Raw genomic sequence first — 13443 nt, 5'->3', positions numbered from 1 at the left:
TGCCTCTTCATCTCTGCTATGTGCCTCTTCATCTCCTGCATCTCAGTGACGTTAGCAGCATAATCAACCAGACGTAGAGCAGGGATTTATTTATGCATTTATGTATGTATGTATTTATGTATTTATGTATGTATGTACAGTATTTATGTATGTATGTACAGTATTTATGTATTTATGTACAGTATTTATGTATTTATGTCCAGCATTTAGCAGCTGGGTTAGGAAAAGCTGCATTTAGTTCCTGGTTGTACAAATACGAAAATACATTCTAATAATTAAACAGTGAACTGTTCAAATGTCTGTTTAAGGGAGCAATAAATGGGAGGAGTCCAGTTAATCGATAAAATGCACTGGTCGTTATCTTCAGCGGAGCTAGTTAGCTAGCTAGCTAGCGAGATGAGGGCATCACGTTCACACGCCCGCCGCTGGTCATGATGCTGCCACGGAGCCCCCCCCCGCAGCCCCCCCTCGCTGGTCATGATGCTGCCACGGAGCCCCCCCCCGCAGCCCCCCCGTCGCTGGTCATGATGCTGCCACGGAGCCCCCCCCCGCAGCCCCCCCGTCGCTAGTCATGATGCTGCCACGGAGCCCCCCCCCGCAGCCCCCCCCTCGCTGGTCATGATGCTGCCACGGAGCCCCCCCCCCCCCCCGCAGCCCCCCACTCGCTGGTCATGATGCTGCCACGGAGCCCCCCCCCCGCAGCCCCCCCTCGCTGGTCATGATGCTGCCACGGAGCCCCCCCCCGCAGCCCCCCCCTCGCTGGTCATGATGCTGCCACGGAGCCCCCCCCCCCCCCGCAGCCCCCCCGCCGCTGGTCATGATGCTGCCACGGAGCCCCCCCTCGCGGGGGGGGGGGGGGGGGGGGGCTGCAGACACGGCTGGGGGAATCCCTGCTCCCTGCACCGCAGCAGAACCGCGTTTATTTACATTTCCATCTTAATAACGTCAGAGGAGCCCCACAGCAGAACGTGGGCGTGACACGAGGAATAAACGCGCACGGAATTTACCTGCGTGGACGTCAGTGGTCAGAAGGCGTCGGATGATGATCTGCTCCTCTTCCTCCTCTTCTTCTTCCTCTTCTTCTTCTACTGATGATTCTTCTTCTACGCTCTGGTCCACAGTCCTCCTCAGCCTCAGCCGAACCTCCCTACTCTCTCTCTCTCTCTCTCTCTCTCTCTCTCTCTCTTTCTCTCCCCACAATGCATGCCGGGAACGTGAGGGGCGTCGAATATTCATCCCATAAAATGTGAAGTGAGATCATGATTTAAGAGCAATTGCATTTCTAATATTTTCTTAGTTACATAATTTTTATTTTTTATTATAAAATTAGCCAATGTCTTTAATGAAGAGAGATTATATAAATCTGTACTAATTAATAGTATTACGAATTGTAGCTGATGAACAGTTTAAACTTCCTCTGGGTGTTATGTTATACTCAAATTTCAACTTTAATAATGAGATTATAAATGACTCACCTTGTGTTCTTATCTCTTATTCCAGTGAGTTTTAGGTCTAGAATGCAGCGTAGTAAAAAGAATATGTACAAGAGAACAGGATTGTATTTGCATGTCAACAATGTGCCGAGAATATTTAAATATATATATATATATATATTTAAAATAAAGTTTAAAAAGAAAAAGAAAATCATAGAACAAGCAAGACCAGGAATATTTATTATTGTCTTTATTTTAAATCGATTGGATTATTGGGAAGCACCCTCTTCTCAGAGCTAAACAATAAATATAAATATCTCCATCTAAATATCCATCTGTGCATCACAGCCAAGATGTAAATCTGAAACGCTGGTGTCTCCCGGGGTAACGGGCCGGCCTTGACCCGTCCCTGGAGTCAGAACTAAATACAGCGAGACGGCACATTGTTATGATGCAGACCCGGAATAACTTTTCATCAGACCTTGGGCTCAAAATGAGTAAAATAACGCTAAAAGCTTTCCTGTCAGGCATTGCCGACTTTCTCCTGTAATTAATAAAAACTAATAAACTAATCCTGTTCAAACTTAAACTGATTTAATTACATGTATTTAATGATTTAATTCAGCAGAAACGTGGGAGCGCTTTCTGTGTTCCTTCCACTTTATTAACTTTTGATTTAAACCGCGTTATTTCATTTCACAGGTTTGTCGCTCGCATTGCTTGTGTTAATACATTTGTATTTTATTGTCTTATAAGGCCCTAAATATGCAGAGGCTAAACTGCCGTTGCAGCAAATGGCTCCTAATCTCATTGTATGTCCGCTATGCAACGTCAATAAAGGCTTTCTATTCTATTCTAGTGAGCAGCTAGCGCTACTGGAGCATTTAGCCCACTTGAGAGTCAGGCATCTCCCATACGAGGTGATAAAGGCAAAGCAAAGTGGGGGGAAAAAAGACTTGGGTTGGGAACACGGCAGTCGCCGGTTCAAGCCCCGGCCCAGGCAAAATGTGGAGTGTGCCTACATAGCGTTCTTCCATCTGCTGGAACAAAACTAGTAGGTCTCGGGCTCAGCAGAAAGACGAACACAAACAAAGGGACAAGAGTTATACTTAATTCATGAGCGCTTCCACAATGCAGGAAAAACACATTTTCTGATACGCTACGGACTGGAAACTCCACAGATCTGATTAGTCTAACCAGGAAGTAGCCGCTTTGGATAACTGTGACTGGGTGGGCTGCAGCATCCTGCAGGGCACGGCTTCTTCATGGGCAGTAAATGCACGAGGGCTGAGAGATAGGTGCAGTCGTAGTGACAGATAAATCCACGTCCTCCATCGGGATCGTGTGCTTGTACTTCGTTGGGCGGGGTCCTCGAAGCTTTTCGACGCAGAGAAAACGCTCTTGGTCATTCGTAGACTAAATGTCAAAAGGAAGCATCGATTGTTTTTCATGTCCTGCATGAAAAGTGCAGCACAGCAAAGAAAGAACAAAGATGGATAAGAATAAAACAAGACGTCTGTGTGCAAACGCTGCAAACATTTATTTTCAATGCACAAAACAAACTGTACTGCCAAACGAGTACTGCCCTTTGGAAAATGGCTTGCTTGAAATTGTAGTGGAATAAAACAAACACCGAATCGACAGCTCATTCTGATAAATCTTTGAACGTCAGTTTCATTTTGTAATAATCTATTGATAGCAGATTTCCATCGAAGAATGTGTTAATTACTTAAAATGTGTACTTTCATTATCTACACTGATACTATGTTATATTTCCATTTTGTCTGCTGGAAATCTCTAGGGGGGGGGGGGGGAGGGTCCCTGCAGATTACTATGAAATCTACCATGAAAAAAAGCATCCTGGATGAAAATCCCATTAAATTTTGATTCATTTATTTATTAATTTGTTTCAAGGTGATCAAGGTTGTCTGACGGTCTTTGATCTTGTGAGGCTGCTTTTTTGACCAGCGCTGCATTAATGGATTCTAGGAACACAAATTACTTCCAGAATGTCGTTCGCCGAATTCGAGTGGTGCCTTCAAATGTTTTGCAACGTAACCTTTTTCTGTATTAGTTTAACCTGACTGGATGTTTTAGTGTTCATTTGCACATTCACAACTACACGCACACTACGTGTGTGTGTGTGTGTGTGTGTGTGTGTGTGTGTGTGTGTGAGAAAGTGATTAATTGCCAACATTATTTTAAACCCTTGACATTTTGGGCCTGATTGGACCTTTACCACTAAGCAATAATACAGGAATCTGACTGTTTCTTTGGATTCCCGGCAGGTGGGGAAAACATCAGTGGGTCTGAGGATGAGGTGGGATTAGAAACTGATGCGCTGGGTCGGTATGAGGTTGAGGTGGGATTAGAAACTGATGCGCTGGGTCGGTATGAGGATGAGGTGGGATTAGAAACTGATGCGCTGGGTCGGTATGAGGTTGAGGTGGGATTAGAAACCGATACGCTGGGTCGGTATGAGGTTGAGGTGGGTTGGACGACTGGGGGAGTGGCTTTGTACTGCAGCAGGTACTCTGGGTAGATCTGGGTCGTATCAAACACAACATAGACGGAAGGATTCGAGACATCGTCCACGCAGCTGTGGAAGAAGTTTACGTCGCTGCCGTGCTTGGGAGGAGCCCGCACGTATCCAGGGGACCCCTTGGTGTACTCTCCCACCAGCAGGTGGGCCACGAACATGGACTTCACATCCGAGTCACCGGTGTAGCTGTGAGAGTATCTGGCATCCCTGGCAAAGTAACTACCTGTGTTCGGACACAGAGAAAGATGCATTACTTTTGAGTATTACTACGCCATTTAATCTGCGACGAGCTGGCGACTTGTCCAGGGTGTACCCATATTTCAGATAAGAAGACAAAGACATGTTTGTAAATGTCAGTACTGATAAACAGGAAACGCCAGATATGGGTCACGACCTTTAAATGACCCAATTTAGGATTGGTTTTGAAATACTCTTGAGTGGATTATCTTTGCCCTTGACCTTGAACTCACCTCTGCCGAAAGCAGTCCCATGAGTCCCACAGATCCTCCAGTCGAAGTTGTTCTTACAGATGGCGTCCACGTGTTTACCGTCCGTGCCGTGAAAAAGCTTTTCTTCCCTCACTCTGCGTCCGCCGCTGCTATTCTGCATCTGAGTTTTCTGGCTTCATTTCAGGGAAACAAATCGGGGGAAACTTGAAACGATTTGATGTGAACTGCGAATGTTCTTCTTGTTATTATCTGTTAAAGCACTTTGGGAATTTTATTTCTAAAAAAGTGCTATATAAATAAAGCTTATTATTATTATTATTATTACATTGCATTTTTCTTAGTATTTCTTCTATAAAAATACAATAATAAAATGTGGCTTTTGTTAATGGTGGGAAACAGTACGTGACATTCAACCGTCATCAAATGACTTTGCAGCAGTCAGAAGCATTTATCATTTCAAATTACGTACCACTGGAAAAACTGCCAAAGACCTCGGTTCTGAATCCTCTCAATGTTGACAACATCAAACCCTTTCATGGTCGCACGGAAAAGAGACTCGATTCTCTTAAATTCTTCTGAGGAGTGCTGGAGCGAGATTCTCTGGAAAACACGCAGGAAAGAAAGAAAGCAAATTTGTTTTAAAAATCTCATTTCATTTATGTTGTATAATGACAACAAGCACACTTGGACCCATTACAGACTGAAATGCCTGCAAGTTTCATTTTTAGGTTGCTACAAAAAAACACACACACACAAACTATTAAACAGTAATACCTTGATATACGAGTATAATCCGTTACGGGATCGAGCTCCTAACTCAAATACATTTTCCCATATGGAATACCATAAAACAATTTAATCCGTTCCGGCCGCCTAAAAACACTGAAAGCAAAGCTGATAATGGAAAAAACTGAATATAAAATGTGTTTTTATTACGAGATTAACATCGAGACAGACGATTGTACCTTATAGGTACTCGTACATAAACGTAGACATAGTAGTTCTGCCTCTGGAAGGCTTTGTGTTCTTCATCCTTCTGTTTGAGTATTGTACACATCGATGTACTCCGCTCGTACTGGAGTGTCCCATCACTTACGGACACCACGGTCATGTTGAATGATAACTTAAAGCTTCGTCTCCATCGTCTTTTCTCCTCACTGCCGTCGTCACCGCTCGCTTTCTTTGGACCCATCACTGATCAGGAATACTCACAGATACAGCCAGAACCAGGTCAATGATGGAAACACAACACGGAGACGTGCGGGAGACGAGGACAGGAGGTGGGGGACACCTGAAGGAGTGAAGCGCTCGGAGCGCTCGGCCATCTAGCGGCAACATCTGGAAGTTGCTCGTGTCTCGGAACACTCGTATGTCGAGGTATTACTGTCCTGATTATTCTCCCTTTTGATCATAATAATAAGCAAATGTGGACGTCAGGAGAATTAGGATACCGGTACCAGGACTAGCTGCTACGCTAGTCTAAATCAACAACTTTTGTCAGCGTGCAACATCTTAGCCTTGTGACAGCTGGAACAGTCTCTGAAGGGCCGGTCTCTTCCCAGTACCTGGTATCCTGACGGAGGGATCCGAGACTGGTCCCAGTGGGACGGAACAGCAGACATCTGACCAAAAGGCTTCCTGTGGTCGGGAAGGAAACGAGGTTCGGGATGACTTTAGTTACGTTGAAATGTTTTTAAAGGTGCAAAATGAAAAGTGAGATCAGCAAGGGTGTCTTTGTGCTACCTCACTCTCCTGGCCTGGACGTCAGCGGCAGACGCGAACCGCGGGCGTCTTCTCACGGCTTTCTGTGTGCCGTACTGCTTGTTTGTTTGCTTCATATCTAAAACAAACAAACAAACACATGCTATTATGGATAATACAGGACTAATATCTAACACGGAACAGTCGTATAAGGTCGTTTACCTTGGAAGCTGAGGGAGTAAGTCTGCGAGCCGGCGCTGAACTCCACCACCTCTTTGTTGTTGTCCAGGAAGCGCTGTTCCAGTGCGGCGCTGTCCGTGTCTGCTGACTTCTGTCCATCAGCCTGTCACAAAGGACAGACCAGTCCTTAACTTCAAAAAAGTCTAGATGACCAATCAGAGGACATCAACCAGAGAAACCGTCCCTTAACCGATGGACCGTGGCCTGGCAAAAAGCAGCGGTCAGAGCACCAATCAGATGGAGCCATTCAGGTTCGGCGTGTTGATGTTTATCCTTAGAAATGTCGCTCACAATGAGGGTAAAATAAATAAATGAATGGAACCTTGATTTGGGCTTTCGGCTGTGAAGACATGCAGGAGAATATCATACCTATTTGTTAACCCTTTATATTGGATTAAAATAGAGCAGTGGTTCTCAAATGGTGGGGCACGCCCCCCTAGGGGAGCGCGGTGCGATGTCAGGGGGGGCGCCTGTGACCGCGGAGAAAATGTTTTTTTGCTTTACGAGATTAAAGTGCAATTGCACATCCACTCCAGTAGTTGGCAGTGGATTAGCAGGATTAGCAGAAGAAGAGCGGTTGTAAACAATCTACGGTGGGAGAAGAAGAAAGACCTGGCTTCCTCATTTTCTGTTGCAGACTAAAAAAAATGGTAATAAAGTTATTCTTTGTTGTAAGTTGATCTATATTTCTTTCTTTTTCATATTTCTTTGTATGTTAATAAGGATACAAGAGTGTTGTTTTTTTTTCTGGGGGGGGGGGGGGGGGGGGCACACACACAGCGCCTTTATAAGACAATTTGGAGGAATCAATTCACCTAATTTGCATGTTTTTGAAGGTGGGAGGAAACGGGAGAACATCCAAACTCTGCACAGAAAGAAATCAAACCCGGAGACTTTTTGCCGTAAAGAGATAGCGCTACCCACTACGCCACCGTGAACAAAAAATAACTTTGATGCGTGCTGTGGCTGTAATGACAGCGTGGAACCCTGTGCTGCGATTGGCTGTAATGACCGTGTGGAACCCTGTGCTGTGATTGGCTGTGGAACCCGGGTCCGTCACCACGTAGCATAGCTTCAGGAAGATGCTGAATGGCTTCTAATATAATAAAAACATATTGATTGCACTTCTTTGTATTTTTTTTTTTAATGTGTCCACTATCACCACTAAAACAAATACAAAATGGCGTAACCCTGAAGCGACTCACAGTCGAAGCATACTCGTTCCATGTTCCCAGCTCGTCTTCCCAGTACCAGACCCACTCGGTGGTGTGGATGAAGGTCGGCTCTAGCAAAGAGCTGGTCGTGGACAGCCGTCGTACCTTCGAGCCGTCCGGTCCGGAGGTCATCGTGGCAAAGCAGACAGACGGGCTGCTGCTGCTGGAGACGGCGACATGAGACACCTTTCATTCGTGACGTTAGTGCAGGGGTGGGCAAACGTTTTGACTCGCGGGCCACAATGGGTTCTAAAATTTGACAAACACTCCAGGCTGGAGTGTTTGTGTGAACTAATATAAATATACATGTAAAAGCCATTACATGAAAGGACATGTAAAAGCCATTACATGAAAGGATTTGGCCTTTTACAGGTAGCATTACAGGGAAAAAGGGAAAATGAATGAGGTTTATAAAAAAAAATTATTTAATGATATTATTTGGACAAGTTCGGCGGGCCGTATTATAAAGCCTAAAGGGCCGTATATGGCCCCCGGGCCTTAGTTTGCCCATGTCTGCGTTAGTGTGAGACCGGCGAGACCAGAACCTGAGAGTCCATCTGGTCCGCTGTTGGTTTGTCTTTTTTACAAGGCGTTTTACGGCATACCGTAAAGCGAGCGGGCAAATCGAGTGTACAACAGTTTTATGCGGTCTCGCCCACGATGTCTCCCGAGAGGACGCCGTCTCTTTCTACTCCTCGTTTGCAGAATCACGACTCATCACAATATACTTGCGGTAATTAAAACACGGGCCGACATACGACAAAACGCTCGGGACCCATTGCGGCCGTGAGTCGACCACCTCCTGTAGAACATTAGTAACGACCTTCATGACCTTTCGCTGCTTTGCGAGAAGAACACAATGACAGAAACACAACTTAGGTAACGTATTTGGTCTTTTATGGGGCGTTACCGTGTGTTACAGTTTATTGACGTCCTCTGTTTATTGGTCCATTTGTCCCACCCTGAAAGGACGGGGCGATCCTTGATCCGTTTCCACTCATAGACTATAGAACAAAATAAAAGTAGCAGCTATGGAAGGTTAATCTATTTTATTTTTGCTTTTGGATGTTGAGACGGGGACTCGCGAGTCCGATTATGAGACATTTGAAAGCACACCTGGACAGGTGAGTCACTGTCGGAGGTTGTCAATGACAAGATGGATTTTTAGCTTTAAAGGAAATAAAACTGGTTCTCTTTAGAGTCGTTTTTCATTCACTCTTTGTTTATAGAATATAAATATTGTCTTTTTATCACTTTAACCCATAAGAATTGGGCCGTGACTTGGACTTTGAGACTTGTGCACGTCTCTGGTCTTTGGTGTCTGAGGATAACTAGAGTAGTAGAGTTCAGGCTAAAAGTCAAATCTGATCTCAATAAAGAAGATCGGCAGCGGAGTCGGCATTTCTTCCCGATAGATTTCGACGCTCGTACCTGCTGGTCTTGCTCGGGTCACAGTAATCCTTCTCGATCGTCTCGTTTTCGGGCATGGGGGTCCACCGAGCCTCCTCTCTGATCTCCCATCTATACGGCATCCTGACATGAGCCTTGTAGCATCGCTCTGAGGACACAAACAGCAGGTCACAAAACAAACCTGACGCCACTGAATCACTCACTAAATGCGTCCATTTCCACTCACCCTCCTCGTGCTTGCAGGATCCTTTGATGAAGAACAGGCATATCTCAGTTTTATCTGAAGGGAAATAAAACGGGAGATGCAGCACAACGCGTCTCTGATTCCTCGCAGTCCCTTCGTGGGCGTGGCCCGGGAGTTTACCTCTGACAGGCCTTTGCCTTTCCCTCCTGCTGGGCCCATTATCGCCGCCGCTCGCCCCCCCGGCGGCAGCGGAGGCGTCGTTGGAAGAATGGGTTGGTTGCCGGTTGCCGCCGCTCCCTCCAGCAGCGGCTGAGGGCAGCGTTTGGGTTTTTCCAGCGTCCCGACCCCCCTCGCTGCTTGTGTCCATGTTGGCGGTAGAAACAGGGAGGTCCACTTGCTGCTGGTCAGCGTCGTCCCCATCGAGTCCAGTGTCCCCTGGACCATCTAAATCCATCTGACCGAAGGTGCTGATGTCACCAACGGAATGGGTTCGTGGCGACCTCGGCCAGTTGCCCCTGCCGCCTCGTACCCGGTTGCCCCTGCCTCCTCGTACCCGGTTGCCCCTGCCGCCCCGGGGGCCTCCTCTTCCTCTCACAAAAGGGCCACCGGCGTGTAAGGCAGATGGCCCTGGTTGACGACTGCTCTGGTTTGCTCTGTTGCCCCGGTAACCACCTTGCTTTTGGTGGCTGTCTCTGCTGCCTTTATCGCCCCTGTAGTCAGAGTATTTCAAAGCCAATATATTTCCATAGACTGACCTCAAGGAGCCAATGAATTCGTCAGGCACGCCGTAATCTTGCAGGATTTTCAAAGGCTGCGGCGCACGGAAATCGTGATTCCAGAGGCAGCTGCAGTCCCGGTTCATGTACATCTCACATATATGCAGCCTCTTACAGCCCCCCTTGCACTGGCCGGACTCCCCAAGACCATTTCGGTAATCATGACATAGCTGGAATAAGAGGGGCGGAGCAGAGATTAACATTCCTATAATCAATCAAATACAGATGCAGATTAATCTAAGATTAAATCAACAAATAGGTTTTTAGGGTTAGATTTAAACTATAATATGATATAAAACAAAAATATTTATATTCATACAAATGTATACAGTAGTCCCTCGATATAATGCGGTTCATCTTCCGTGACTTTGCAGAGTTTTTTAATGCAATTTCAGATTATTATTTTTGCACTTGAACGCACCTTGAAGCGAAGCAAGGACGAAGGTGCGGTCGGAGGAACTGTGAAATACGTGCGAGTTGCTATTAATAACTTCTAATGTGTTCAACCTCGTAGGTTGATCATTAAAATAAAATTCGTTATTTCTAGAAGCTATCATGTTTATTTGTTAAGCGTTTGTTTAATAGCGCTCTTATTCTCTGTGTAAAAAGAGGCTTTTATTTTGTAGGAGCATAAACGTCACGTCCCTTTTGGGCTTCGTTTCTTCCTGTTGATACATGTAGCCGCTGCCGTTCCGCTGTGCTAAGCTATCCAATAAAGCAGCATGAGAGGCTAAAGACAGCACGAGTAGAACATTTGTTCTTCTGCACTCCAAGCGGCTCTTTCCTCGACCTGCACGCCTTAACATTATTAACAGGAAAACGTTTACTGTACGTACTATATATTTTTATTTCTCCAACAAATGTTTAGTTCTGAAAACAGGTTCTGATCTTTGGTTTCATTCTATAATACTGAAACAATCTATTTAGATTAATGCCTGACTGTTAAACGTGTATAAAGTGTGTGGTGAGGGGTTTTACAGCCTTAAAACATTTATGTACATGTATAATAATTGGAAAAAAATAAAAGTTACTACATTGCGGATTTCACTTATTGCGGGTTGTTTTTGGAACGTAACCCCCGCGGAAAATGAGGGACTACTGTATTACACCCACCCACACACGCACGCACTTACGCACGCACACACACACATACACAGTGGGAGGAATGATTTAATCCCCTGCTGTATTTTTGCATTTGTCTAACAATCAAGATCATAGATCAATCAAGGACGAGCATGTCGGCCCGCACCCGAACCCGTGCCCTTTGCGTACCTGAGGCAGGAGCCTGTCGTCGCTCTGCAGCATCAGCGTGCACAGCTCGCGCTCGCTCAGGCTCTCCAGCTCAGAGTCCTTCAGAACCTTCTGGTTGTGATCGGAGTCCAGCTCGTGGCAGAAGGTGCACTCTCTCCTGCCACCGTGGAACACAACACACACGGAGTTCGTTGATATTCACACAAAGCTCAGTGATTGGCTGTTGCTGGAGCCTATCCCAGGGGCCTGTAGGCGGTGGGGGGGCGGGGCACACCCAGAAATTAACTAATGGACTTACTGACAGTATTTCTTTAGTCCATCGGGTCAAAAACATGAAAATGTGCTATAAACCGGGGGCCACCAGAGCAACCGGGGGGCCACCAGAGCAACCGGGGGCCACCAGAGCAACCAAGGGCCACCAGCGCAGCCGGGGGCCACCAGCGCAACCGGAAGCCACCAGCGCAACCGGGGGCCACCAGAGCAACCGGGTGCCACCAGAGCAACCAAAGGCCACCAGCCCAACCGGGGGCCACCAGAGCAACCGGGGGCCACCAGAGCAACCAAAGGCCACCAGAGCAACCGGGTGCCACCAGAGCAACCGGGGGCCACCAGAGCAACCAAAGGCCACCAGAGCAACCGGGGGCCAGACGCAAAGTAAAACCGGATGAATCCATCGATAGGAGGCCATTTACGCATTTCAGTAATCCGTTCAGTGTTTTGTTCTTTTTCAAGGACAGTTATTTACGTTTTAATTTTTCAGTGAACTTTTACTCTATAAATAAAAAGTCGCGATAGTTGACAGTAAAATCCAGCTTCTCTTTATGAGCGTAGAACACAGACGTCAACAGAAATATGAGGAAGTTGGTTCTTAATGTAAATCTATTTTTAGACATCTCTGACGTGGTCGTGTTCGTGGTCGGAACACGGACCCGTTAAGACTAACGTTTACCTGGATTCACTGGACTGACAGGAGTCACCGAAGAGGACGCTTTTACACAGGTGGAGGCCCCCGCAGGCCCCCGGGCAGCCCCTGGCCCTGCACAGTCTAAGCTTGCTCCTGGCCACCACCTTCTGCTGCCCGAACGGACTACAATAGGCAAATTTATCCTGGTTACTGATAACATTTAAGATATCACTCGGATTAGGGCCGAGATTAAACACCAAATCGTCCAATTTGAACGATCCTTGATTGGCGCAGAGGAACTTCACGATGCCCGACTCGTTCATTTCGACGCTGTTCCTCTTCTCCTCCTTCCGGCACCAGGAAACAGACAGAGAGCGGCTGACTTCAGGCTCCCGGGACGACAGGACGGGCTCGTTTCCGACGAAAAGAAACTGAAACTGAAGCGCGCAGACATGCGCTGCCGCCGCTGGCCACACGGGGGTGCCCCCGAGTCGTGGCGCCGCATTCAGGCCTGCGTTCGAAGGAAGGAGGGCAGAGGATGAAGGGAGCAGCCTGATACTGGATCAATAATCAATCACTGTTGCTTGTATTTAGAAATATTAATATTTGGTATTCAAAAGGCAGTTTATAGCAAAAACATGAAACAGCATGAAACACTCGATGTTGTCCCTGCTGATTAAATAAAACGCTTTGGATTAGCATCGATCCAGCTGCCCCTCAAAGGGCTTTAGACTCAGCAGCTCTGGATTAAAGCTCTAATAGAGCTCATTTCTGAACTCTCGCACCGTTAGGAGTCACGCCAACCCCCCCTCGGCTCGTCTGGGACGGGTCTGCTTTCTGTCCTTAGACTCCAAACTAAACACGGGGGGGGAGCGGCGACCACTTTTTATGTCCCACATCGCTGAACAAACTGAACTCCACGTGTGTGTGTGTGTGCGTGTGTGGGTGTGTGCGTGTGTGTGTGTGTGTGTGTGTGTGTGTGCGTGTGTGGGTGTGTTTGTGTGCGTGTGCATGCTCCAGGCCTGAAATCCTCTGCTCCATCCCTGTCGGTTCGTCCTTTTAACCCAGTGTTTTGTCGTTTTTTTTTTATCTGTTCGTTCTGTCTGGCATCACTTCCTGTCCTGCTGATCCTCTCTTCTCTGAGCGGTTCGTTCCGTGAAGACGTTTCTCTCCGAGTTCATTACGATACGCTTTCATCTGAAACAATTATATATATATATTATATATATATTATCCTTAAATAGCAAAGAACATGATGGAGAAATAAAACACACCGGTCACATTATCCTACACTTCATTTGTGACTGGGATGCGGATTCTGTCGTGATCCGGATTTTCC

At 46.6% G+C, this 13443-nt stretch overlaps 1 protein-coding gene across 1 annotated transcript; it reads right to left on the bottom strand.

Annotated features, from left to right (window-relative positions):
• Positions 1-2989: 2989 nt before the first annotated feature.
• si:ch73-252i11.1 (uncharacterized protein LOC553517 homolog) lies at positions 2990-12427 on the bottom strand. The gene is made up of 13 exons (XM_068755321.1): positions 12150-12427; positions 11222-11357; positions 9744-10119; positions 9354-9695; positions 9216-9269; positions 9011-9137; positions 7571-7742; positions 6348-6468; positions 6168-6264; positions 5990-6062; positions 4890-5024; positions 4446-4593; positions 2990-4198 (listed from the first exon to the last, which is right to left on the bottom strand). The coding sequence occupies exons 1-13, from the start codon at positions 12425-12427 to the stop codon at positions 3675-3677; spliced, it is 2583 nt and encodes an 860-aa protein (XP_068611422.1). The 3' UTR covers positions 2990-3674.
• Between the last annotated feature and the right edge of the window lie 1016 nt (positions 12428-13443).

This window comes from Brachionichthys hirsutus, chromosome 22, assembly GCF_040956055.1.
Source record: "Brachionichthys hirsutus isolate HB-005 chromosome 22, CSIRO-AGI_Bhir_v1, whole genome shotgun sequence".
NCBI classification, from domain to species: Eukaryota; Metazoa; Chordata; class Actinopteri; order Lophiiformes; family Brachionichthyidae; genus Brachionichthys; species Brachionichthys hirsutus.
This window is presented reverse-complemented; position numbering and strand designations above follow the sequence as displayed.